We start from the raw sequence: 23456 nt of genomic DNA on the forward strand, positions 1-23456 counted from the left end.
TATGTAAAAATAACTGGGCCTGAATAGTTTCAAAGACGAGAGACCGCCACTGGTCCACTGCTTTGTTACAACTTGTCAAAACAAAAATCTATATTAGAACACCTCACACTTCAGTATCACACCTTAATAAGTCATAAGTCTGATAACACCGGAAATAAAAAAGACTACAGTGTTAATTGCAGTGACAATGTTCGAAGGAAAGGTCAAAGATGAACAACACATTTGGGTGATTGAGTCTTAATTGCCGTATCACACTTTACTGCACCGGCACACCGGCCTGTTCTTGCCTCTGGGGTGAAGTCAGAGATTTAGACTAATTATAACATGATTCTCATTAAGCTAGTTTATTTTAAAAAAAAAAAAGAAAGAAGAAATGTTACCATCTCTTAGTTAGATGCAGCAAGCAAAATATTAGCCTTAGATCATTACTAACAACAGTTGTGGATATTGTTGGCTAACATTAATAGTCCTTGTTTCACTGTGCTGCTCTGCTCTTCTTCATCACTGCAATTATTTATCTTCTATATCAATTTATGTTCTTTCAAGTTTTATTTTAAGTGCTGTGTGGTGTTTTCACTCCTTTCTCTAATGCTTTTTCGAATACCACGCAACTTATAATGCCACGTTTTAAAGGGATGTTTACCTAACCCTCTGACTTTTTCAATTTAAGCTCTCATTGTGTTTTCCGTTGGGTTCATGTTCTCTAAAATGAACCATCAGTTTTGGACTTGCTGCTGTAACTGAAGTGCCAAATGAGAAAGTTATTGATAGCAAGGGCTTACTGGAATTAAATATAGACCACATTTATGTTTGGGTAGTGGGTTTACATGATAACAGCGATCAGACCATACGAAATATCTTTGGCTTGTGTTGTAGGAACTCAGAGGATAAGGAAGCAGGAGTTTACCATTAAGATGACATTTGTTTTTGTCCAAAAAAGCACTGCATCCAAAGGTCACTGGCTCATAATGGCTGTTTACCACTGTGAAAACACACATAGTGGAAATGTCATGACATTATTACAGCAGTATTTCATCAGGCGCTGTCATATTTACCTACTGACCATTAGTTAATATGAAACACTGCTTGGCAACAGCAAAATAATCACGTTTGATGAACAGTAGGAGCGGAATATTTATTTTAATAAGAACTTATAGAGCTTCTTCTGTTTCACCATTAAAGACAAACATGATAACGATTATGACTGTGGTCCTATTGATAATGGGAGGTTGTCTTATCTCGTAAAGAGAACTCATTGGTTGATGTCTCAATCAGAGATGTGTGTTGTGATTAAAAGGAAAAAAACAACAAACGTTTGAATGTTCTATAAAGCTTTCAAAGAGGTAATTATGTCATAACTTTCTTTTCAAAGAAATTACAATGAAAGGTTTTCGTTCATTTTGGCGGTTTTATGAATATGGTATTCTTCAGTTGTACAGCACAAGCCAGGAAGATAAGTGAAGATATTATTTTGTCAGTTATGACTGTCGTTATGTGTGGGTTGCAACTGCAATCTGTGAAAAATTTATTTCTTTTATTCTCTTTTGCAACCGGGGGGGGAGTATTGTTATAAAAGTCAATACCTCGTTCTGTGCTTCCCCAGAAAACATTGCATTTGCAAACTCTGTCGCAATTTCCATATTAATCCTCCAATAACAATTATCATAGTTGGATTGGCGATGGTGAAAAATATTAATATGGCAGCTATTTTGGACAATGAAGTTGGAAGTGGATAGAACTGTTTACTCTTCTTTATTTAAATTATCATTACCTGCAACCCCCTCCTCCAAGGAAAGAAGTGATGTATTATTATGACAATCAAGCAGCAATTTAAATAATATTACATACATACTCTTTACACATATTTGCATTAATACAAAGCATACATCATATAGGTTATTGAATAAAGTTTGAGGTACAGCACGAGTTTGTGATATGCCGTATTAATCAGTATAATGTAGTAATGCGGTAAATCCACAGGCCCACTGTCTACTAACACAGCCAAAGGTAATGCAGCTTCTATTCTTCTGCCTTTATGGTGTCAATTTTTAGGGGGAAAAAACCTTATACAACGTTTTTAACATGGATGTGTAATTGACATAATCAACATCATTGAAAGTGCAAACAATATAATCGAAAAAGAACACTCAAGTATCATGAAAACAGTTGTCACACCAAGCTGATGTGGAAAAGTGTATCGATAAAACCATAAAACAGTTGTTTTTCACCATTTGTAGTTTGACTTTTGTGCCTCCACTTGGTCCGCAGTGGTTTAATTGCACCAGACTGAATAATTAGCAGCAACTTGTATTTATTCCAAACGCCTTATATTTGCAGAGTAGTAGAGGAAACAAAACATGTTTTCTTTTGTATTTTCTTTTGCCAGTTCTCTGAGAATTCGCTCGGAGCATTCCATTCGGATGGAGACTTCTTGTCAGCTGTCTACTTGCATAGACGTTTGTCCTCAAGAAATAATTCCGCCGTTTAATGTCAATGTAACTTTTGCCGAGAGGCTCGGGATAACGAATTTGACATTTCGCACCCACTTGACAGATTGCTGCCAGGATGTATCATTATAGCTTTGCGCAGTGGATTATCAGGGAAAATCTTTTTCATTAAAAGATCTCAGATTACTCATACTGCTTGTATCTGTAAATCCTCTCAATTGCCATCATAGTATCTCAGCAACATCATACATAGCACTCCGCTAGCACTCTCAGCAGTCTGTCTAAAGTGTGAGCTGTTGCCTTTCCACAAAATCTCTATCAGTGGCGTTCTGTCTCTTTAGCATCTCACTTGCGCAGCTGCTGGACTCACAATAGAGACGACTTTCACTCCACTTCCTCAAAATGCAAAACGGATGCACTGCCATCTATTTATCACTCCTTGTTTTCCTAAATGACCCAGTTGACCTCAAAATGGATGTTCCGGCCCACAGAGCAAGTCCCCGTCAATGCCGGCCTTTCATCTCAGACAGAGCTGCTCTGTTTTGTTGTGGTGTGGATAAAGCAGAGGTGGCAGGAATGAACAGAACCCCTTCATTTTAATTGACCGGCAACAGGAAATTGCCTAAAGCAGTCGCCTGCTTCGCTGCGACAAAAGCCCTTAATGGAGTCCGTCCTGTGTGGAAGAGCTGTGCACAGATTATTCAGTGGAAATTTAAACTCACATTTCTCAAGGTGAAGCTTTTGCTCTCCCTTAAAGGCTTCTCTAATCAGGTCAAAAGTGTAGCACCTGATTGATTGTGAGAAATGGAAACATTTCGACTGACTTTTTTCAAACCTGCAATTAGTGCAATCTCCCCACTTTGCATCATGCATTTGCCCACATTTGGATGACCTTGGAAAGAAGCACAAACCTTGTGAGCTAATCCTCACAGACTGTGTTTGCTTTCGCACCACAAACTGTAATTACGTCTTGGAGTTTTTAAAAGAAAATGCTTTAGTCCTTTTTGGTATTCAAGGCTGAGTCACTGAGCTAAAGCCTGCATTTTATTTTAAGTAGGAACCAGTGCTGTGCGTCAGGACAAAGCCAGTGTCATGCAAAGTCTTTTTAAAAAAAAAAAAAGTTGGATTTAACTTCAATTTGAAAAACAGAATACAAATGATGCCTCCTACATCAAGATTCCTTTGAATTCACATAGGCTTCTTAAAGATGTAATGTTATGACCAGGCTAACAGCCATCCTCCATCCAACTCAACCACCCACCTGCTCGCTTGTCCACCGTGAGTTTGAGAGCCTTCAGCTGCCCCCCGCCCCGCCTCTGGAACTTTTGGCCACAGCACATAATACATTATTTCGCCTTCTTTAAATTCTTCCTCACAACTCACCTTTTCAGACAGACATATTCACTTTAATTCTGGAATGACCTCCTCACTGTTGTACTTTACTGCTGTTTTAATATGATTTCTCATTTTCTTTTACCATTTTGACTGTTTTATTCTTCTTTGGTTTTTATCTTGTCTTTTTGTACGGTGACCTTAAGTGACCTGATGAAAGGCACCTTTAAATACAATGTATTGTTTTTATTATTAACAGCTGGTTGTCCTGTGCAGACATCAGTAATCAAACCAGGGGACATTGGCATTTGTCAAATTTGATTCAGGTTGCCTTTTTTAATTTTATTGTTTTACTTGACATTAGACTTGAGGCATCTGCTCTGTTTGTGTGTTTCACATTGCTAATGTAAGACAGTGAGACCACACCCTGTAGACACTAGACGAAACGTCATCACTCTGTATATTCTGCTCTTTGATTGAATTAATCAACTAGGTTCAAACCTCATCAGTGGGGACAGTCCCACCACTCTGAAGTGTAAACATTGTCTTGTTTGAAGTGTGTCTCAGTGCAGGAAGTAGACAAGTCAAGGTGGCTCAATTGTCATGTGAAAAGACCCCATGGTGAGTAAAAGGTCCCCAGAAGGAAATAGCCTTCCTGAGTAAATCACAATGGATATGTAAATGTAAAGTGTCTGTATTCTGGTGGGATATCTTGGATATAAGGGACAGAGCTCCCAGTGACCAGGGAGTTGGACTGCTTAACAGAAGCTCCCACACATCAACTGTGTGTCATACAACTTCCTGGCTGTATTTTTCTACCACTGGACATTTCAATAAACTGGTATGTTAAACCCTTCATTTCTAATATTGCCTTGTTGAGACTTTTGTTCTAAATAGTTAAGAATCTGTTATTGAAGATTTATTTAGTCTAGTTATATGGTGAGATTTAACACTCACACCCTCCACCTCTGAGTTGAATAGAAAAGATTGAGTAACATGTCCTGTAAACTGTTGTGTTACATTTCTGACCTCTGAATACTTCAACCCAGGTGTCTCGGCTATTCTTCCATGTTCAACAAGGGCTATACCCTTCACCTCTGAGTTGAATAGAAAAGATTGAGTATTATGTCCTGTAAACTGTTGTGTTACATTTCTGACCTCTGAATACTTCAACCTAGGCATTAGGGCTAATCTTCTATGTGGAAAAAAGGTCACTGAGTGGTTTTTATAATATCAACCATCCCTGAACTAGACCAGTGTCAGATTTCTTGACAATAGGATTGAATTCTTAAAGGGTTTACATTTTAAATGATTGGTTAACTTTAATTCCCACAATATTTAAAAGTAAAGTTAATTGTTGTTTAAATGGAGTCAGATTGAATAAATATTTAATATACTTTACTTTACTTTGGAAAACCTTGTGCTAACGCCGGAAAGACAGAATACTTCTTGGGGAGAGATTGTTACTTGGCGGTAGATATTTCCTCCCCTACAGTTTGGTGACCCTGACGTGATCTCGCGATTGCAGCAAGCAAAAGGCGAGCAAAGTCAACTCCGGCGGATCGAACAATGAGGTGTGATTTCCTCTGTGTCTTCCTACAGCTTCTGTGGTGAGTACAAACTTACAGCTCTCATAAAGATTAAGGGAAAGTTTAAATTCACATAACATATAGACACATAGTATAGAACGGATCGACATATCCACTGATAGATCGGAGACCGTAGAAATCCGATGGGGGGAAAGGTATCAACACACAGCTCACTAGGACAGGGATGTTCGAGTGTAGAGATAGATGAGCAATTAATGGACTCAGTTGGTTTGCAAGTCTATGAGACGTTAGTTCGTCTGCACAAACGTGGCGTAAGTTTGCAATGGAAAAACAGTGAAATTCTTCACTGGTATTCCACAAAAGGTGTCACACTACAATCAAAAAATAAATTTCACGATCTCCCTATAGCAATTATGTATTTGCTTAGACGCAATGATTTAAACTCGATAGCTGAGGGAGAACGTACTTTGGAGAACATCCAAAGTTTAGAAAGACTGCAATCAGAAGAGTTAAAAAACCTGAGAGCACAAATTGATGCATTCCAGTATGATAAAGTCAATTGGGCAAGACAAACCAAAACAATGGATGCAGAAATTAAGCGATTGAAACAAAAACTAAACTCAGGAAAGCGCTACACTTCCCAACTGGAAGATTACTGTGGTGAGGCTGGCTTTCCAGTAGCAGCTATTAAAGAGGCTGCCATTAGCTTTAAAAGCCTAGACAACCACAATCAGGAGGACAGTGAAGATGAGGACATAACTCTCATTACCAGGTGCCCTGTAACTCAGGATGACACCGACAATGAGATAGAACCTACAACCTCCACACCCATGGAGGATGGTTATAGCCCCCAGTCCGTCTCTCAATTAAAACACCAAAGCCAAAATCGAATCGACACTCGTCTCAAAACAGGCACAATTCCCAGAAAATCTGTGAAAATATCTGTTGTAAAAACAGTAAGAGACGCAAATAATGATGTCACTACCATTACCCGAGCATTATCATGTGATGAAACGTCAAAACACAGAGAAGTAATCGGCATCATGCCTCGCCGCGGCCCATTTCAAACTTACTGGGACAAACTAATGCTTCAGGCTTCTGTGTACAATCTGGAGCCCCGAGATGTGTGGCAAATAGTCTTGCTTACCATTCCAGAAGAGCTACACTCTAAAATCCCTCAAGAACTCCGATCTGGAACAATTCTTGAGAGACAGCTCGGAGAATCTATTGACGACATTTACAGTCGTATAAAAGAAGTCTTAATTCAGATGAGAGGACCACCACAGGCCGAGTGGCACAGAATCCTCAAAATTAACCAATCAAATACTGAAACCTTTGAGGCGTTTGCAGAGCGTATGTGGGTAACCTTTAGAGAATACAGTGGGGCAGAGGATTGCAACCGTAACCATGAAATCCTCTTACAAATGCTGCGCAATAATGCTGGACCACACATTCAGAATGCGTTAGCTATGGGCGGAGACCCACCTCATAACACATTCAACGCATTCGTTGAATGGGCCACAAAAATAGAGCAGAGATCAAAAACCCTAAAAATGCACACCGTAGCCGCAACTCAATGGGTAGCTGAGGGAGACAATAATGTCATCATTTGTGACTATTGTCATCGTCCGGGCCATAAAAGAGAACGTTGTTTCAAATTACATGGTGCCCCACAGTCAAAATTCAAATTTGGGAAAGCAACTGGTAAATCTCTGCAAGATCATTCAAAAACTAATAGCATGAGAGACACAGAAACTACTAACATTAGGGACACAGATGTGAGTGGCCTTTTCGCAGACATCCTAGCTGCTCTCGAACAAATAAAGGAACAAAAATAGGGACGCGTGGCCTCCATTGGGAGCATTGTTTCCAGCGGTAACCGTGTAAAAGTAAAATCTAATCTTGGAGGCCGATTAGTAGACATTTTGATTGACACCGGTGCCGCTTGCTCCTGCACAAACATCCCACTACCCCTGACAAATAAGACCATTCAAATCAAGGGAATAGGTGACACTTTAATGACAGCAATCCTTACAAAACCAGTCCGACTTGATTTAGGTGTGATAGTGTTAACAGAGCCGTTCTGGTATTTACCTGTTAACAGCGAGGGTACAGTTTTAGGGATGGACATAATGGAAAAGCATGGCTTTGTCATCCACTGTTTAGAAAAACAGATTGAGGTTATCACAGACAAATCTGCCAAGAAAAAATCTGTCAGAAACTGTGAAAGCATTATGTCCATCACCACCCATGACCCAGTACAACAACTCATCAATAAACACAGTGATGCATGGGCCAATCATGATCATGATTGTGGCATCATTGATTTTGAAGTGAGTATTGAGGGAACCCCGCCTCGACCACAAAAACAATTCAAAATCAAACCAGAAGCAGAAGCCGCTGTACTTGACATTGTTAAAGAGCTTGAAGTTACAGGGATAGTCAGACAATGTAGTTCAGCTGCCAACTCCCCATGTTTGCCAGTACCGAAGGCATCTGGAAACTGGAGACTTTTTATTGATTATCAACACTTAAACAAAGCTCTTCCAAAAGCAACACCTATTGTAGCCAACCCAGCAACAATACTGACTAAATTACCTGATAATGCAGCTTTGTTTTCTGTCCTTGACATCAACAATGGGTTCTGGTCTATCAAGGTTAATCCAAAAGACCAGCGGAAACTTGCCTTCACTTTTAACCACACCCAGTTCACCTGGCAACGGATGCCACAGGGCCTACACATCAGTCCGGGTGCGTTTCACAAAGCCGTATCAGACATTCTTAGTCCACATGCCAACACAGGGGAAGTAGTAAGCTACGTGGACGACATTCTGATTAAACAACAATTCTGGTGGCCAGCAATGACTGAAGATGTTGACAGCTGGTGTACCTCTGGCCTTGCGTGTGCTGCCTACAATCAAGGGAAACCTGGCCACACTAAATTGTGCAGACCTAATCCACCCAAAGGTCTGGGGGAAGCACTACAGATGGATTTCATTGGTCCACTTCCCAGTGCCAAGGGGGGGTATTGCTATTGTCTCGTCATAATTGACAAAGTCTCAAAGTGGGTTGATGCCATCCCCACTCGCAACAACACGGCAAGAACAGTAGCACAGGTTAGCGAACCAAATCATCCCCCTGTTTGGACCACCTCTTCAAATCACATCTGACCAAGGCAGCCATTTCAAAGGTCAGGTAATGAAAGACATGTGCAACATGTTGAACATCAAACCACGATCTAATGTTTTTACGAGTAAATCGTACAATCAAAGAAAACATTGCAAAACAAAGAACACAGCACAAGAACCAATGGATTGACGCATTACCCACAGTTGGTGGGTAAGTTGGTATCACATGACCCAGTGTAAATTGTTTAAAGGTACACTTAATCAATAATCATATCTGCTTTTCTTTACTCTTTGGATCGCCATAGATGGGTCATGTCGGAAAAAATGAAAGATATCAATTATTCATAACTGTTGTCTTCCTAAATGATGTATGCTGATAATGAATGTATTGGATGTATTGGGTTCTTTGTCACTTTTCCACTTATTCACCCAGAACAGATTTATCCAAATTCCACCACCATACGCTCAATAGGCAGTGTGGTGAAGAATCAGGTGATTAAATGGGACCACATCATGGGGTATATGACATTAAGAAACACTGAGACCTTGTTTACTTCCCGCACATGTTGTCATGAAACTTCCAGCTATGCACTTATAACACCCCGAAGCCTTTCTCACAGAATGATTCCAAGCTCATCAGCGTCCAGTCTCTACATGGATACTCGGACGCCATTCAGGTGCCACATACACAGTGGCGTGTTACCAATGAAATGAACTCTTTTCCTATGAGGGTTTGACCTGTCCAGCAAATCACAGTTTCTGCCTGGAAGTTACTGAGGACTTTTCCATGGGTCAAATCAACATTTTTCGGCAGAGTACCAAAAAGTACCCCTGGACTTGGACATCTCTCCCTGGTGGGAGGACAATTTCTGTGGAGGAGGCACCCAGGTACAGGCCAACCTGGCCAAGAAGACAGTGGAAATGCTGTCCAGCTCATCTACACACTCTGCCCTGGTACTCAGCCCCCTGCAACTGCCAGATCTGCAAAGACTGAAATGATGGAATTATGGGTGTGGTTATGAACTGTCAATTTTCTGTTTGACCCCTATCGTTTTGTTCCACATGCCTCTCAGGGGCCAAAGGGGGGAAACTGTAAGACAGTGAGACCACACCCTGTAGACACTAGACGAAACGTCATCACTCTGTATATTCTGCTCTTTGATTGAATTAATCAACTAGGTTCAAACCTCATCAGTGGGGACAGTCCCACCACTCTGAAGTGTAAACATTGTCTTGTTTGAAGTGTGTCTCAGTGCAGGAAGTAGACAAGTCAAGGTGGCTCAATTGTCATGTGAAAAGACCCCATGGTGAGTAAAAGGTCCCCAGAAGGAAATAGCCTTCCTGAGTAAATCACAATGGATATGTAAATGTAAAGTGTCTGTATTCTGGTGGGATATCTTGGATATAAGGGACAGAGCTCCCAGTGACCAGGGAGTTGGACTGCTTAACAGAAGCTCCCACACATCAACTGTGTGTCATACAACTTCCTGGCTGTATTTTTCTACCACTGGACATTTCAATAAACTGGTATGTTAAACCCTTCATTTCTAATATTGCCTTGTTGAGACTTTTGTTCTAAATAGTTAAGAATCTGTTATTGAAGATTTATTTAGTCTAGTTATATGGTGAGATTTAACACTCACACCCTCCACCTCTGAGTTGAATAGAAAAGATTGAGTAACATGTCCTGTAAACTGTTGTGTTACATTTCTGACCTCTGAATACTTCAACCCAGGTGTCTCGGCTATTCTTCCATGTTCAACAAGGGCTATACCCTTCACCTCTGAGTTGAATAGAAAAGATTGAGTATTATGTCCTGTAAACTGTTGTGTTACATTTCTGACCTCTGAATACTTCAACCTAGGCATTAGGGCTAATCTTCTATGTGGAAAAAAGGTCACTGAGTGGTTTTTATAATATCAACCATCCCTGAACTAGACCAGTGTCAGATTTCTTGACAATAGGATTGAATTCTTAAAGGGTTTACATTTTAAATGATTGGTTAACTTTAATTCCCACAATATTTAAAAGTAAAGTTAATTGTTGTTTAAATGGAGTCAGATTGAATAAATATTTAATATACTTTACTTTACTTTGGAAAACCTTGTGCTAACGCCGGAAAGACAGAATACTTCTTGGGGAGAGATTGTTACTTGGCGGTAGATATTTCCTCCCCTACACTAATGATTCTTAATGTGTTTGCTGATTATGTTTTCCACTCCTCCACTCCTGACGGCTTTGCTCTTATATGTCTGTCTGTCTGTCTGTCTGTCTGTGTGTGTGTGTGTGTGTGTGTGTGTGTGTGTGTGTGTGTGTGTGTTTCACAGTGGATGTAAAACAAAATATAATGAGATGAAGTATTAGTTTGAGTCTGCACCATTTGCATATTTGCAGGAACAAACAAAATGTTACCATACCTCTGATTTGAATTTTTATTGCTGCCCATTATTTAGACATAAGAAAGAAAAAAAATGCATCTTATTCCATTCTCCATAATTTGTTTTTACTTTCAAAAACTCTTACAAGCTATCAAAACCTTTTTCTATTTTACTACCAATGTTCCATGAATCCAATGCAATTTTTGTTCCTTTATCCTTTCCACTCTCTATGTGACAGTTGACAAATCTGACAGAGATCCACGATCAGATCAGCGGCATGGCTCGGTGTCCCTACAACCCTCTCCACAACTCCACCGCCCTCATCACCTCCAGTGGGGAGCTTTATGCCGCCACCGCCATGGACTTCTCCGGGCGAGACCCCGCCATTTACCGCAGCCTGGGCGGCCTCCCACCGCTGCGCACTGCACAGTACAACTCCAAGTGGCTCAATGGTAGGACGAGAGCGATTACAGTTTTGTACAACTAATCATTTTCAAATCAAAATCACAATGTCAAGCAATGCAATTAGCCCTTCACCAAGGCTCTGATTTATTACAAACCCTTCTGTAAATGAATGACATAATTACCTCAGTGTAAGAGCTTGCTTTTCCCCAAGGTCCTCTTATTTTACTTTTGGAATGTTTATTCACTATATACATGTATTTTATTATTCTTAAAATAAAAAAATCCAATTCATATACGAAGCAGTTTATATTGTGAATAATCATATTCTAAATCGCTCTGAAAAATCACATTCAGTCTCCAATCATGTGTGAAATGATGTTAGATAAAGAGGATTAACATGATAAGGTAGAAAATTGGACAGATACAAATGCTATTATTATTTCTAAAGTTACTTGGCAACTAGAAAATCTTTATATTCATCTCACCTTTCCTTTGAAAGGCATCATATTTCTCCCAAATCAATGTCTTTGTCCGTGAAAGCTCAGACCTTCTCAAGGCACCGGCCTCCTCAGTGCAGGTTGAGCAACTTCAGACAGCTTAAGGTGTTGAGCCCGCAGCCGAGCAGGGGAATCACTATCTTGTCAGCAAGTGACTTTTATCTGATTCACATTTAGGATGAAATGAAAAAAATAAATTAAAACCCCGCCACATACATTGCTCTGCAGCAACCCTCAGAGAAAAAGGTTTAATCGCTAATTTTATGGCAAATTGATTTTTTTTTTTTCCCCACTGTCCCTCCCCCCCCTCCCCCGCCCTCCAAAGGTACAGAGGAGAAGAGGGTTTAAATAAGGAGGGGGCGGGGACACTTTCATTTAAAGGTGAATTAAATCACTGCCAGCGAGAATAAAGTGTGCAATTTAAATCCAATCGTGTCATACATAAAGATGAACGTCTATTGTCGTGACAGTGTCACGGAGGTTGCGTGTTTCAGATAGGGTGAGACTTATTACGCTGCACCAGTTTTGGCCATTTTTCATCCTAACCTTTAGGACTGGGGAGTGAAAAATTAGTTTTCTTATTACAGCGCAACGCCATTAATAACAAGAGCTGTAGTTATTAATCCTGCTCACCTGCTGTTGTGTGGGCTGCACGCTCACACACACTGAGTCAATCAGTCATAGCATGTCACTCTCTCCCACTCCCTCTTACTCCCACAGCCAGATATTTTCGTTTGGTTTTTCATCTTCCTCTCCCCGCACTCCATCTTTCTCTTGACTGCAGTTTTTTACCTCTCTATGTTCTTTCCTCCCACTCATTTTGCTCCTCTTATTCCCTCCGCTCCGACAGAACCGAACTTCGTGTCCTCCTATGATATCGGCAACTTCACCTACTTCTTCTTCCGAGAGAATGCAGTGGAGCACGACTGTGGCCGCACCGTGTTTTCCCGCGCCGGGCGTGTCTGTAAAAATGACATCGGCGGTCGCTTCCTCCTCGAGGACACGTGGACCACTTTCATGAAGGCAAGGTTGAACTGTTCCCGACCTGGAGAAATCCCCTTTAACTACAACGAGCTGCAGGGAACCTTTTACCTGCCGGAGCTGGAGCTGCTCTACGGCATTTTTACCACCAACGTGTGAGTAAAATGAGACAAAATCTCAAAATGTATGTTTATTTGCAAAATGCATGACTTGATTCCATCAGTGTTTACATCCAGTGTTTGCCATCAGCTAATGTTTTATCAAGTTATCCACATGGGTTGTTTGTAAAGTTTTAAAGTGTTGCCAAGTTTATAAAACTGCACATTTAGGGTTTTAGTTGAAATAATCTCCTTGACAAAAGAAAAAAAACAGCATATTTACTTGTAGAATATAAAGAAAAAGTATTGGCATTATTTCATTATAATTGTACCTTTTTTAAGTCTAATATAATGTTTGACTGATAAAGATGTTTAGACAAGCACTTTAGCATCTATGTTTAACAAATCCATCTGAAAATTGTTGTTGAATATATTTAATTTGTTTGTTTTTTACCTTTAACTAAATCTATGTTTTGTGTTATACCTTAAGTTATTTAGGTAATTTAAGTGATGGATTTAAAAGGGTAATGTCATACAAATGCATATTTTCACAATCACTCACTTTACATTGGCACATGTTATTATCTTCATATAAAGTGGTGGCATTATATAATATATACTGAATGAGATGACAGCATTGTTTACAGGGCAAATAATATACATCCATACTATCTACACCCATGATTGCACACCTGACATTTAAATCTAATGAACACACACACACACACACACACACACGCACAGATGCACTTGTTAAATGCTGAGTAATCTATTCTTTATGGTCAATGCCTTCACATTGCTGAAAACGAAGTCTTTTGAAGGGTACTGGAAACATTTTCCCCTGCAGGCACACAGTTTAATGAACAGCCACATTGGATTATAATTCATCGCGCCGAAGTCTCACATTTTGAGCGGAGAGTTAATACTCTCATTCTTTCCTTCTCTTCAGAGGGAAGAGATGGTACTTGTTGAAAGTGACAGCTTAAAAAGTCAAAGCTGTATTTCAGGCCTGAGATCTGTGCAGTTAATCAGACAAGCTGAGCAGTTTAATTGTGTCCTCTTGCCTGATGTAGAGTCCAATAATGACAATCACTTCCAGCAGTGTCTGCGTCTGTCTGTTCAGGGTTTTGATTTGTATTATAGGCTGAATCCAATGAACACAGAGAGGTCAGCTTTACAAATACCAACAAAAGCTGAGTAAAGTTTCCTTGCTGGTGCTGTGGTGTCCTTTTCTAAATGTCTCCCCACGCTTTCTCCCTCCTCGTGACATTCAGAAACAGCATTGCTGCATCTGCAGTGTGTGCCTTCAACCTCAGTGCCATCTCACTGGTTTTCCACGGGCCCTTCAAGTACCAGGAGAACTCGCGGTCCGCGTGGCTGCCCTACCCCAACCCAAACCCAGACTTTCAAGTAAGAACACTTTGGTTTCGGTGAAACGACACTAGCATAAATGAAATATGTGTGAGCATGTTCTTTTTTCAGACTAGTTCAGTGTGTTTGGCTCGCATTTAATAATTAACTTGAATTCAATTATGCTCAAGTAAAATTTTGGGTGATTTATTTCACTTTGAGTGGGACTTTAAAAAATGTTGGCACTTAGGAAACCTGACAAGATTACAAAAGTCACAAGGATTTGTGGAATTTAATTGCAATAGTTATTTTAGCCTTCACCAAAGTGGTGGACCAACTGGCCAGAGGCAAACGGACAGACATTTCTTTTTCTCAAGATGCAAGTTGTTCAGTAAGGCAGTTTAAGAACACCTTGTGATTTTGAATTCACAATCACTTTTAAGGTAATTTATGTCCAGCACGCTGCCCAATCAGCCAAGCAATATTCACAGCTGGGTGCATGTCTAAGGAAATGTTTACATATGGTATGAAACCTGCCTCAGTGTCTCTCTCACTAGTTTCCTCTGTCTCGGGAACTTTTACAGTTGTTCCTTTTAAACTTGTTCTTTGAACTCTTTCCCCAATACGCTGGCATTATTTTGGCCCAAGTGCCACTTTATGTTGATCCTCTGTCCTAAACCCTGAGGGGGAATTCAAGCCACAGTGGGGCTCCTCATCCCGATTTCAGGCACAGTGCAATACTGATGACGCAGAGGGAATGCTTTATTAGCAGCAGAAGTGGCTCGCAGTTGTAAAAGGCTTAGCACGATATTGAGGGAGCTAATCCACGCAGCCCTCCGTGAGGGATTGAATTCCCTCCGACGCCTGCCTGCCACTGGGTGACACACGTCTCCCCTCCACACGTGTTTCCCATCACGGCCCCTTCAATCATGGTTCCGTCATAGCGACAGATGCACGAGCGCTCGTGATGCCTGCTATCAAGAAGTTATACACACTTTATCCATAATGACATGCTCATGCAGAAGAAATGTTAGCTGTGACAGTACTAAAAAAAAAACATGTGCGCACGTTCACAAATCTAAAACATATGAAGCGTCTCACTAGCTCAAAAGATAACCAATTTTCACCATCTGGTCACAGATTTATCCTGTTCCACACACTGATGCAATATAATAGAGGGACATCTATATACCATAGGCTTTCATCAGGCTGTGTTCCTCGAGGACGAACCAGGATCAGTTCTCCTCCCTTATCCCCATCTCCTCATTTAAGCCATGGTACAATAGCCGCTCCTCACCGTTAGACTGATGCACACTTTATCTCGGTTCCGGTGACATCTTAATCAAGCATTTGTCAATGTTGGGTTGGGGGGGGGGAGATTAGATTTACGAGCTGTGGATTTATGGCCGTTGTTTTTTCTGTTGTTGTTGTTGTTTTTTCATCCCTTTGTGTGCGCACACCTGTACACATGTACATGCACAAGTATATACCTGCAGGAGACCATCACCAATAAAAAGCCGCTGACCACTCAAAGGTATAATTGAACACAGAAATACAGTGGTTTATAGACTGCTGCCAAAGGGGGATAATTATGACTGTGAACTCATCACAACACGCACGCTGGTCATTGATTGAGAGCTTAATTCCCCGTCTGTCTGCTGAGAAAATCCCCCATTTATTTGAACCACACGGATTGATCCAGCTGGGTTTATTCAGGCAATGAGTCATGTTCACTGTGCATTAGGAGCTAATGCCGCCTCTGTGTTTCATAGGTTTTCTGTCGCCCCGTATTTATTTACTGTAAAAACACATTCGCTGCAGAGCTCCATGTGACGGGAAATATGTCTGTTTGACTCTTGAGTCAAACGCTGATGGCAAGTCGTGTTATATCTCATACGTGGCAAGAGGAGCAGAAAAAAACATGTCCGTTTATTTGTTTTCCGTCAGCATTACGAATGACTTGATTATATTTGCTGCCAGTGCTGAGAAAATATTCTAATCAGATTTGTAGTGCTAAAAAAATCTCAAATAACTGGATGCATTTTGAACAAAAGACCATTTTGTAAAAGCATGTTGTACAACAACCATTTCTCTCCGTGGCAGTCATCATCCTGGCAGAGCACGGTGCGCTGATGATGAGCAGGACAGCTGGGTGTTGGATGGGCCCTCAGCCAAATGATGTCCCTCACCTTGGCTGTACCATGAAAATCACAACATCCATCTCGCTGCACATTCACGGGTGTCATAGAGCCTCAATGACCAGTGCCTAACTTTGTCTCACTGTGGCAGAAATACGAGCGGGCGGCCGACACTTGAGGATATAATACTTGTGCATGCAATGCAAGGACGAAACACAAAAGGAAACTTCAGACACATGTCATTATGTAGCCAGCAACACATATTTGCCTTTAGCGTGATGTATATTCACGACAACCAAGCACACACACACACACACACACACAGGCGTCACATTTCACTGTCCTTCAGGGCTTTAATTTCCCATCCCCTGATGTGGTGGTGAGGGCACTGATCCGTTGTCCATTCCAGGGAAGCCCTCCATGTTTCTCATCTGTCAACTCAGCAAGACCACAGATTGATCTGGATCAAAATCTCACTGATGGTGTTTCTGTAGCTGGTCAGCAGAAACTAATCACCACTCAAGGCCCAGTTTTGTGCTGTGTGTGAGATTAGCCTGGAGCAAATTCACGCCGTCTATGTGAGTTCAAAACAAAAGCAGTAGTAATTTGGGTTTTTGTAATTGTCCGGCACACGTTGTTATTGTTTTCCCCGTCCTTTGTGTTAAAGTACACACACTGTGTACTCATCTATTATGTGGATGGGATCTCAGTCCACAGACATGACCACAGGCTGGGGCTTCTTTCACTGAAAAGGACATACATGGTGATATTTACTCATCCAGCTCTGCCTTAGATGTGCAAGCTGTCCAGACTTTACTTTTCCACCACACAGAATAAATAAAGTCACTGTCCTGTGGAAGTCTGGTATTAAACATGAACATATTATTTGTGCTACAGCAGCTCATGATATGATTGTCTTATTTAATTGACTAAACAATGCTGCTGCACCCTCATTCAGCCAGAAAGGCAATATTTCAAAATGTCAAAGATCACGTTATATTGCGCTACATTCAAAACAATGTCTTTTAAATTACAAATCATGCACAGGCTACCTTATTTAGCTGTTGAAAACACATATGAACTTTATGAAATGGTTCACTTGACTGTATTCCCTTTAAAAATGCACTAGGGAACTAAATCACATACCACATATTTCACCTTATAACCAAGTGCCGCGGTTCTGACTCTGCTGCGATAGCAAATCTCTACTGGGATATAAAACGGGAACATAGAGTCCCCAGTAACTGACAAAACCAAATTAAATGTGTGACAATGGAATCTATTTCTCGGTTTATGTGCGACGTGTCTGTGTTTGCAACTGCATCCAAATAATTTTTAATACTTGAAGCCAAAAATAAAAGTATAAATGAGTCCTTTGTGGACCTTCATGCCTGAATGCTATGTTTATTAAGAGAATTTTCTGAGCGCGAATAATTACTAAATATGAACCACCCTGTCACCTTTATGGGGGTTTTTTTGTAAAGAGAACGAACAATAAAAACACAGTGTTTTTGACTTACCAATAAACTCAACAGCAGAATATATACACATGCATATGAGGAAGAATCGAATAAAAGAGATAACTATTGGCTCATTCACTTTCGCCTTCATCAGCCACAGTGTATTGACTGAGGCTTAAGGTTCTGAGGCTTCCAAACCAATGTAATGAGGAAGCAATTGACTTCAGAGCCCTGTTCGTTTAATCATTCCATCTCTCACTTTTCCTTCCTGTGGTCTTTCTTGTAGCCACAAAATTGTAGCTTATTAATGTAGCTTGTCCTCGGGAAGAGCTTTTATTAATATAGTCAGTCAAACTGTTTTTATCTCTATCTCTTTTCACGCCCCAGTGCGGCACCATCGACTCTGGCACCTACGTGAACCTGACGGAGAGAAACCTGCAGGACGCCCAGAAGTTTTTACTGATGCATGAGGTGATCCAACCCGTGGTCCCTGTGCCCTATTTCATGGAGGACAATGTGCGCTTCACCCATGTGGCAGTGGACGTGGTGCAGGGGAAAGACTTGCTGTTTCACATCATATACTTGGCGACTGGTAGGTTCCTATAATTGTGTATGTGTGTCTGTATTATTGTAGTAGTAGTAGCAGCTGTAGTAGAATTATTAGTAGTATTTCACTGAATCTTTTAGATAAAATGCTCAAGATTTCAGTTGCTGTAGCCCCTCATGATTCCGTCTTTGCACCAGACAACGAGCGTACAAGAATAATAATGAAAACCAACAGATCTGTAGTTCTGTGGAGACATCAAAGCTCGGTCTACTGACACAAGTTTAATAACTCTTTACCTCCATATGTTGTCCATATGCCCTGACGGAACGCACACGTAGCTCACCACCATCATAAAAAGCATGAAATGTGTCAGAAGAAGACAGACGGGGCAATTGATAATCCGCGCACACACACAGAGTCAGAGAGCTCTGCTTTCACCCTTACACGCTCCCCCGTGTGAACTGCGTGATTGTCCTGCTTATCAGTAGATTGTTTAATCACACTGGTGTGGTGCAGAAAACTATCAGCAAAATGCCAGCGACACACAGTCTCTGCTCCGGATTTATGATACAGCGCACTCACTGTACGGATTATAAACGGATGAACAGAACAGAATTTGAACATTGTGACCCATTTCACTGTGATAATGCACCGTATAGGCCCACTGGGAAATGTCAACACCAGCTTCCTGTTGTAGCATCAGTGTTATTTTTGGGTGTATCACATGAAGTACACACACACACACACACACACGCTGTTCCAGTTCACTGCGTCTGTGCTTGGCATCTCCCTCAAAAAACTCCCCTCTCATTGTTTGTACGGTGCTGTGATCAATGTAGCGTCAGTCCAGAGCTGCCCACACTGCAAGTTCCTAGACACTAACCAGACGCTAATGAAAACATCGGAGCCCATGCCAGGGCCATTGTGGAGCGTACACACACACACACACACACTGTACCTAATCATATGCTATTACAAATGCTGAAATGCACTCTGCTGATTAAGGCCGTTGTGGACGAACTGATAGCTACAACTTCCGGTCCAACAAAGGTGCAAATAAATCTGTTATTATTCATCCCCCGTGTGTGATTTCAGTTGCCTGCAGCGACATTTTACTCCCTCAATCTGCATGAGTAAAAGCCGGTGAAATTCTTAAAGATTCACCAAAGAGCCAAAGTCTTATCTACCTGTTGCACTGAGACTTCATAAAAGCTACACACAATTCAACTCACTCATGGCATGTTATACACTGAATAACACTTTACTATTTACTCCAGCATTTCGTTTGCCAACCCTCTGGCAAAGCTGCAATGACATAAATAAAGACTACACACCAAAAAATGCCTTGTGTAGCTCTTTAAATCTCACACAGAGACGCCGACTGTTAATTGATGAGTTTATTGTTCCAAGTTTTCACTGTATTAGCTATTCCCGTAGATTTGCCATGTATTTAGCTGGAAACCCCATGTGGCAGCTTTGGTTTGGTTTCATGGATATTCCCTCTGAGCTCTGGGCAGCAAAAGTTTTGAAAATGGCCACGTTTGATTGAGCAAATTGTATAAATTGATCACATGCTTTCACCTGGGAAAATGAACATAGATTTATTTGTCCATTCCCGCTGAAAAATGTTTTTCACAAACAATCATTAATGCCCGGTGGCTGTTTTTGTTCGCCCTCATTTTTATTCACGGTCGTGCATTCACGTTTATGCAGCTGCTGCCTTTGTTGAAACAGAGTAGAGTGAAATATACCAAGAATTATCATTTAGATTTTGGCAGACAGAAATGTCCATATAACTTAAATGTAGTCCTCGAGAGAAAAAAATTGGACTCATAGATAATAAAAATGTATAAATAAATTAGGGGGGGGGGGGGGGTTGGCAGTGACACACCTGTGTAGATGGTTGGTTGTTCTGGTTTCATGTATTTGTCATTTTGGTTCATTTAGATGTACTATAACAGGATTCCATCCAAAGTTGTGCCATTAATACACTTCCTTTATTCTTTCTTGGTATTGTTGTGTAGTCGGTGGCAGAGGAGAGAATAATATCGTCCCTGGCTAATTTTGGACCTGCCTTTACACCTTTTTTTTGGACTCAGGTTGCTCTCTCTGACAGCTGGTGGTGCCTTGTATCTCACCTAGGAGAGGTTTAAAAAAAAGTATTAGACCACCTGTCACAACAATGAGAAAATATAAATCTAAAAATGTTATTTGGCAAATAAACTGAATTCACAAATGTAAGCTGGCTGACTGGGCTTCTTCTCTGAGAAGTAAGATATGTCAAGCATAACATTCAACAACTCATTTTTATGTTCAGCAATGCGAGTAAATAACTATAATTTGACATCTTAATCAAGAAATAATAATGTGCTTTTACTATTTTGCAAAACAGAACATTTGAGAATTCATGGTTAATAAATACATTTCGGAACTGAAAATATAATTTTGTAGCTTCTTCATACTGATGGAATAACCATTACAGAAACATAAAAAATGGTTTTGATGATTATCATTGCTGTTAATTTAGAGCAGTGTCGCTGTGTCTTTGAGATCCAAAGCCTTGTTCCACTCGTAGCTGAGCTTACTCATGTTGCACGGAAATTCTATTCAGGCCCAGATTAAATTGTACTCCAGTCCACATCCGGGCTGAAATATCAGTTTGCCCCTTTATTGAGTCTGTGGGTCCCATATCTTATAAAAGAGCATCACACATCAAATTCCATTTATGTATCATTTTGTCTGTATAATGTGATGTTGTAAGCTTTAGAGTAATATAATACTTTGTGGTTTAACAAGCTCCCAGAGTACAATTTAGAGGTATTTACTGAGCATTACCAGCTGTTGAAATGTTCGCCACAGTTAACACACAGCTCTTGAGATATTCCGTCATTACAGTGAAGCTGCAGGTTTCCACAACCTCCAGCTCTGAGCAGAACCAGCGACATTAATTACGGCGCGGACGTTACCACGCAACATGGAAGTAATATGTTACCGTGCAGCCGTTCTCGGGGCAAGACTTAACTTTTACATTCCCTACCTTTTTAAACCACCTATTAGCTATTCACCTGTCTTCCGCTGGCATCACTCTGTACCTAATTACTTTCTCCTCACCCAGGGGAATACATCTATAATGGATGATGTTTGTTTTAGCTCTCTCAAAAGGAAATCTGCCACTAGATTTACCTCACGGGACAAAGCATACATAAAATAAAGGTCAGGGCATATTCACAATGACGCTGAGTTACGCACCCCCTCCCCCCTCTCTCTTTTCAGAACTGCAAAGGGGTTTCTTTCTCTGGAATATCTCCTCTAAAAAAGAAATAGGCCACACATCTTGTATTTAGGTGACATAACAATTCCATGGTTGTATTTATGGCACTCTACTGTATGGTATATAGCGAAGCTTGGCACACTAGATGCTCCCAGACTTTTTGACAGTTGTGTTCAGGGAGCGATTGTTAGCTGAGTCACACCAACTTCATACTCGCTTGTTCATTTTTGCTTTTGCAAGATGAATTTGTTGTTTTTCCTCCTGTTTTATACTCAGCTGCTGTTTTCATGTGCAGATAAACACCCTGTTTCATTTTTTTTTGTGTGACCAAACCCCCTCCTCAACCCACCACCCGTTTTCTTCCAGATTATGGTACTATCAGGAAAGTGCTCTCCCCTCTCAATCAGTCCACGGGGAGCTGCTTGCTGGAGGAGATCGAGCTGTTCCCGCTTAGGAAGAGGCAACCAATCAGAAGCCTGCTGATCCTGCACAGCCGCAGCGAGCTTTATGTGGGCGTCAGAGACCAGGTCATCAAGATCCCGCTCAAAAGATGCAGCTACCACAAGAGCAGAGAGTGAGTACATGCACAAACACCATTAATCTCGGCAGAAATTGCCAAAACCCGCTGTGCGAAGAACAAAGTTTTAAAGCACCCTATTTCAGAAGATGCTCTTTATCTGGAAGGGCCAGGCCTGTATTGTTGGTCAGGGGCCTTAGTTGAGATTTTAAAACCCTGTAAATCAGCTTTTGTCTGAGCCACTGGAGGTGCCCACAGCTGCCCTCTCTGCACCCGTCTTACCATCTTCCCCTCGTTCTTGCCGGCTCATACATAAAAACATGTGTTTTCTTCCTCACACTGAATTCTGCTGTAGCTGTGTGGTGATCAGATATCTATTGAGTTTCTGTCTGTCTGGAAGACGCAGCGTCAGGGCATAAATATTGCCAAAGAAAACCCCAAGACGCAAGCCGAGGTGTGAAGTCTCGCCGCAAAAATTGGGACCGCATCCATCACTGCACGAGGGGAAAAAGAATCACACCTGCATTCCTTATTTCACACGCATTGAGCTGTTGTTGGAATGCACAGAAGAGTTAAGGCTTCATATTACAGCCGTGTCTCCGTGATATACACTGGAGCCATTATGGCACTTCATCACCTCTTTGGCATGTTCTTCATTTTTTTTTGAGCGAGAGGGCAGAAGACAAAACAACGGCAACAATGAAAACAACTCGCACTGGGACTGGCAGCTACAGAGAGAGATATTGGGTTCATCACTGACATTTCTTTGAGGTTTACCTGTTTGAAATATTAGAAGGCTGTCTGTGCAGACCGCTGATGTAAAATCCTCAAGGCCCTTAAGGCCCTCTGAGAGACAGGTAATGGCTTGTTTCTTCTCCCTTTCATTTAGCACCACTGTCGTCACCCTGATATCCTTTTCCACACAGAGCAGAGCACAGACCATAGGGCCCAGCATTCTGTTCGCCACCCAGACGCTACGTCAGCCAGCTTCTATGTGCAGACACGCACGAGTGTTTGCCTTTCTGCATTTTCATATGGGCGGATGCACATCATTTTTATAAGTGCACTTGAGTTTGCCTCTGCCCGCACACGGTTAATTATTAGGAAACCCACGGACAATTTCGGCTGCGTTTCACCGGGGGCATTGCTCCGTGTGAATCTGGGGACTTGTATTTGCATAGGAGTAAAAAGTGACATCAGGCCTTTTATTGCACTTGCCAGTGCCACCTGAAGCTGATGTGACAAAGACAGACACTGCGTTCACTGCAACAGTGAATATTTGTGGTGCTGATAAGCCGTTTGAATCAGAAATAAATGTCTGTATGCAAATGCAAACTTGTAATTCCAGCGCTTGGCT

At 41.2% G+C, this 23456-nt stretch overlaps 1 protein-coding gene and 1 long non-coding RNA gene across 3 annotated transcripts in view; both read left to right on the forward strand.

Annotated features, from left to right (window-relative positions):
- The window catches only part of sema5a (sema domain, seven thrombospondin repeats (type 1 and type 1-like), transmembrane domain (TM) and short cytoplasmic domain, (semaphorin) 5A), a 125342-nt gene that overhangs the window by 57854 nt on the left and 44032 nt on the right, over positions 1–23456 (forward strand). For both annotated transcript variants that reach the window (XR_009239874.1, XM_058624140.1), the window contains exons 7-11: positions 11074–11287; positions 12588–12873; positions 14091–14226; positions 18152–18356; positions 21949–22156. Coding sequence is in view for 1 of the 2 variants with exons in the window: in XM_058624140.1 (XP_058480123.1) it covers positions 11074–11287; positions 12588–12873; positions 14091–14226; positions 18152–18356; positions 21949–22156 (1049 nt within the window). In the remaining variant the exon portion in view is untranslated. The remainder of the gene's footprint in view (positions 1–11073; positions 11288–12587; positions 12874–14090; positions 14227–18151; positions 18357–21948; positions 22157–23456) is intronic.
- On the forward strand, positions 4475–9843 carry LOC131456124 (uncharacterized). The gene is made up of 3 exons (XR_009239875.1): positions 4475–4620; positions 5217–5389; positions 9078–9843. It is a non-coding gene; the product is annotated as an uncharacterized LOC131456124 (long non-coding RNA).

The sequence above is a fragment of the Solea solea genome, chromosome 1 (genome assembly GCF_958295425.1).
Source record: "Solea solea chromosome 1, fSolSol10.1, whole genome shotgun sequence".
Classification (NCBI taxonomy): Eukaryota; Metazoa; Chordata; class Actinopteri; order Pleuronectiformes; family Soleidae; genus Solea; species Solea solea.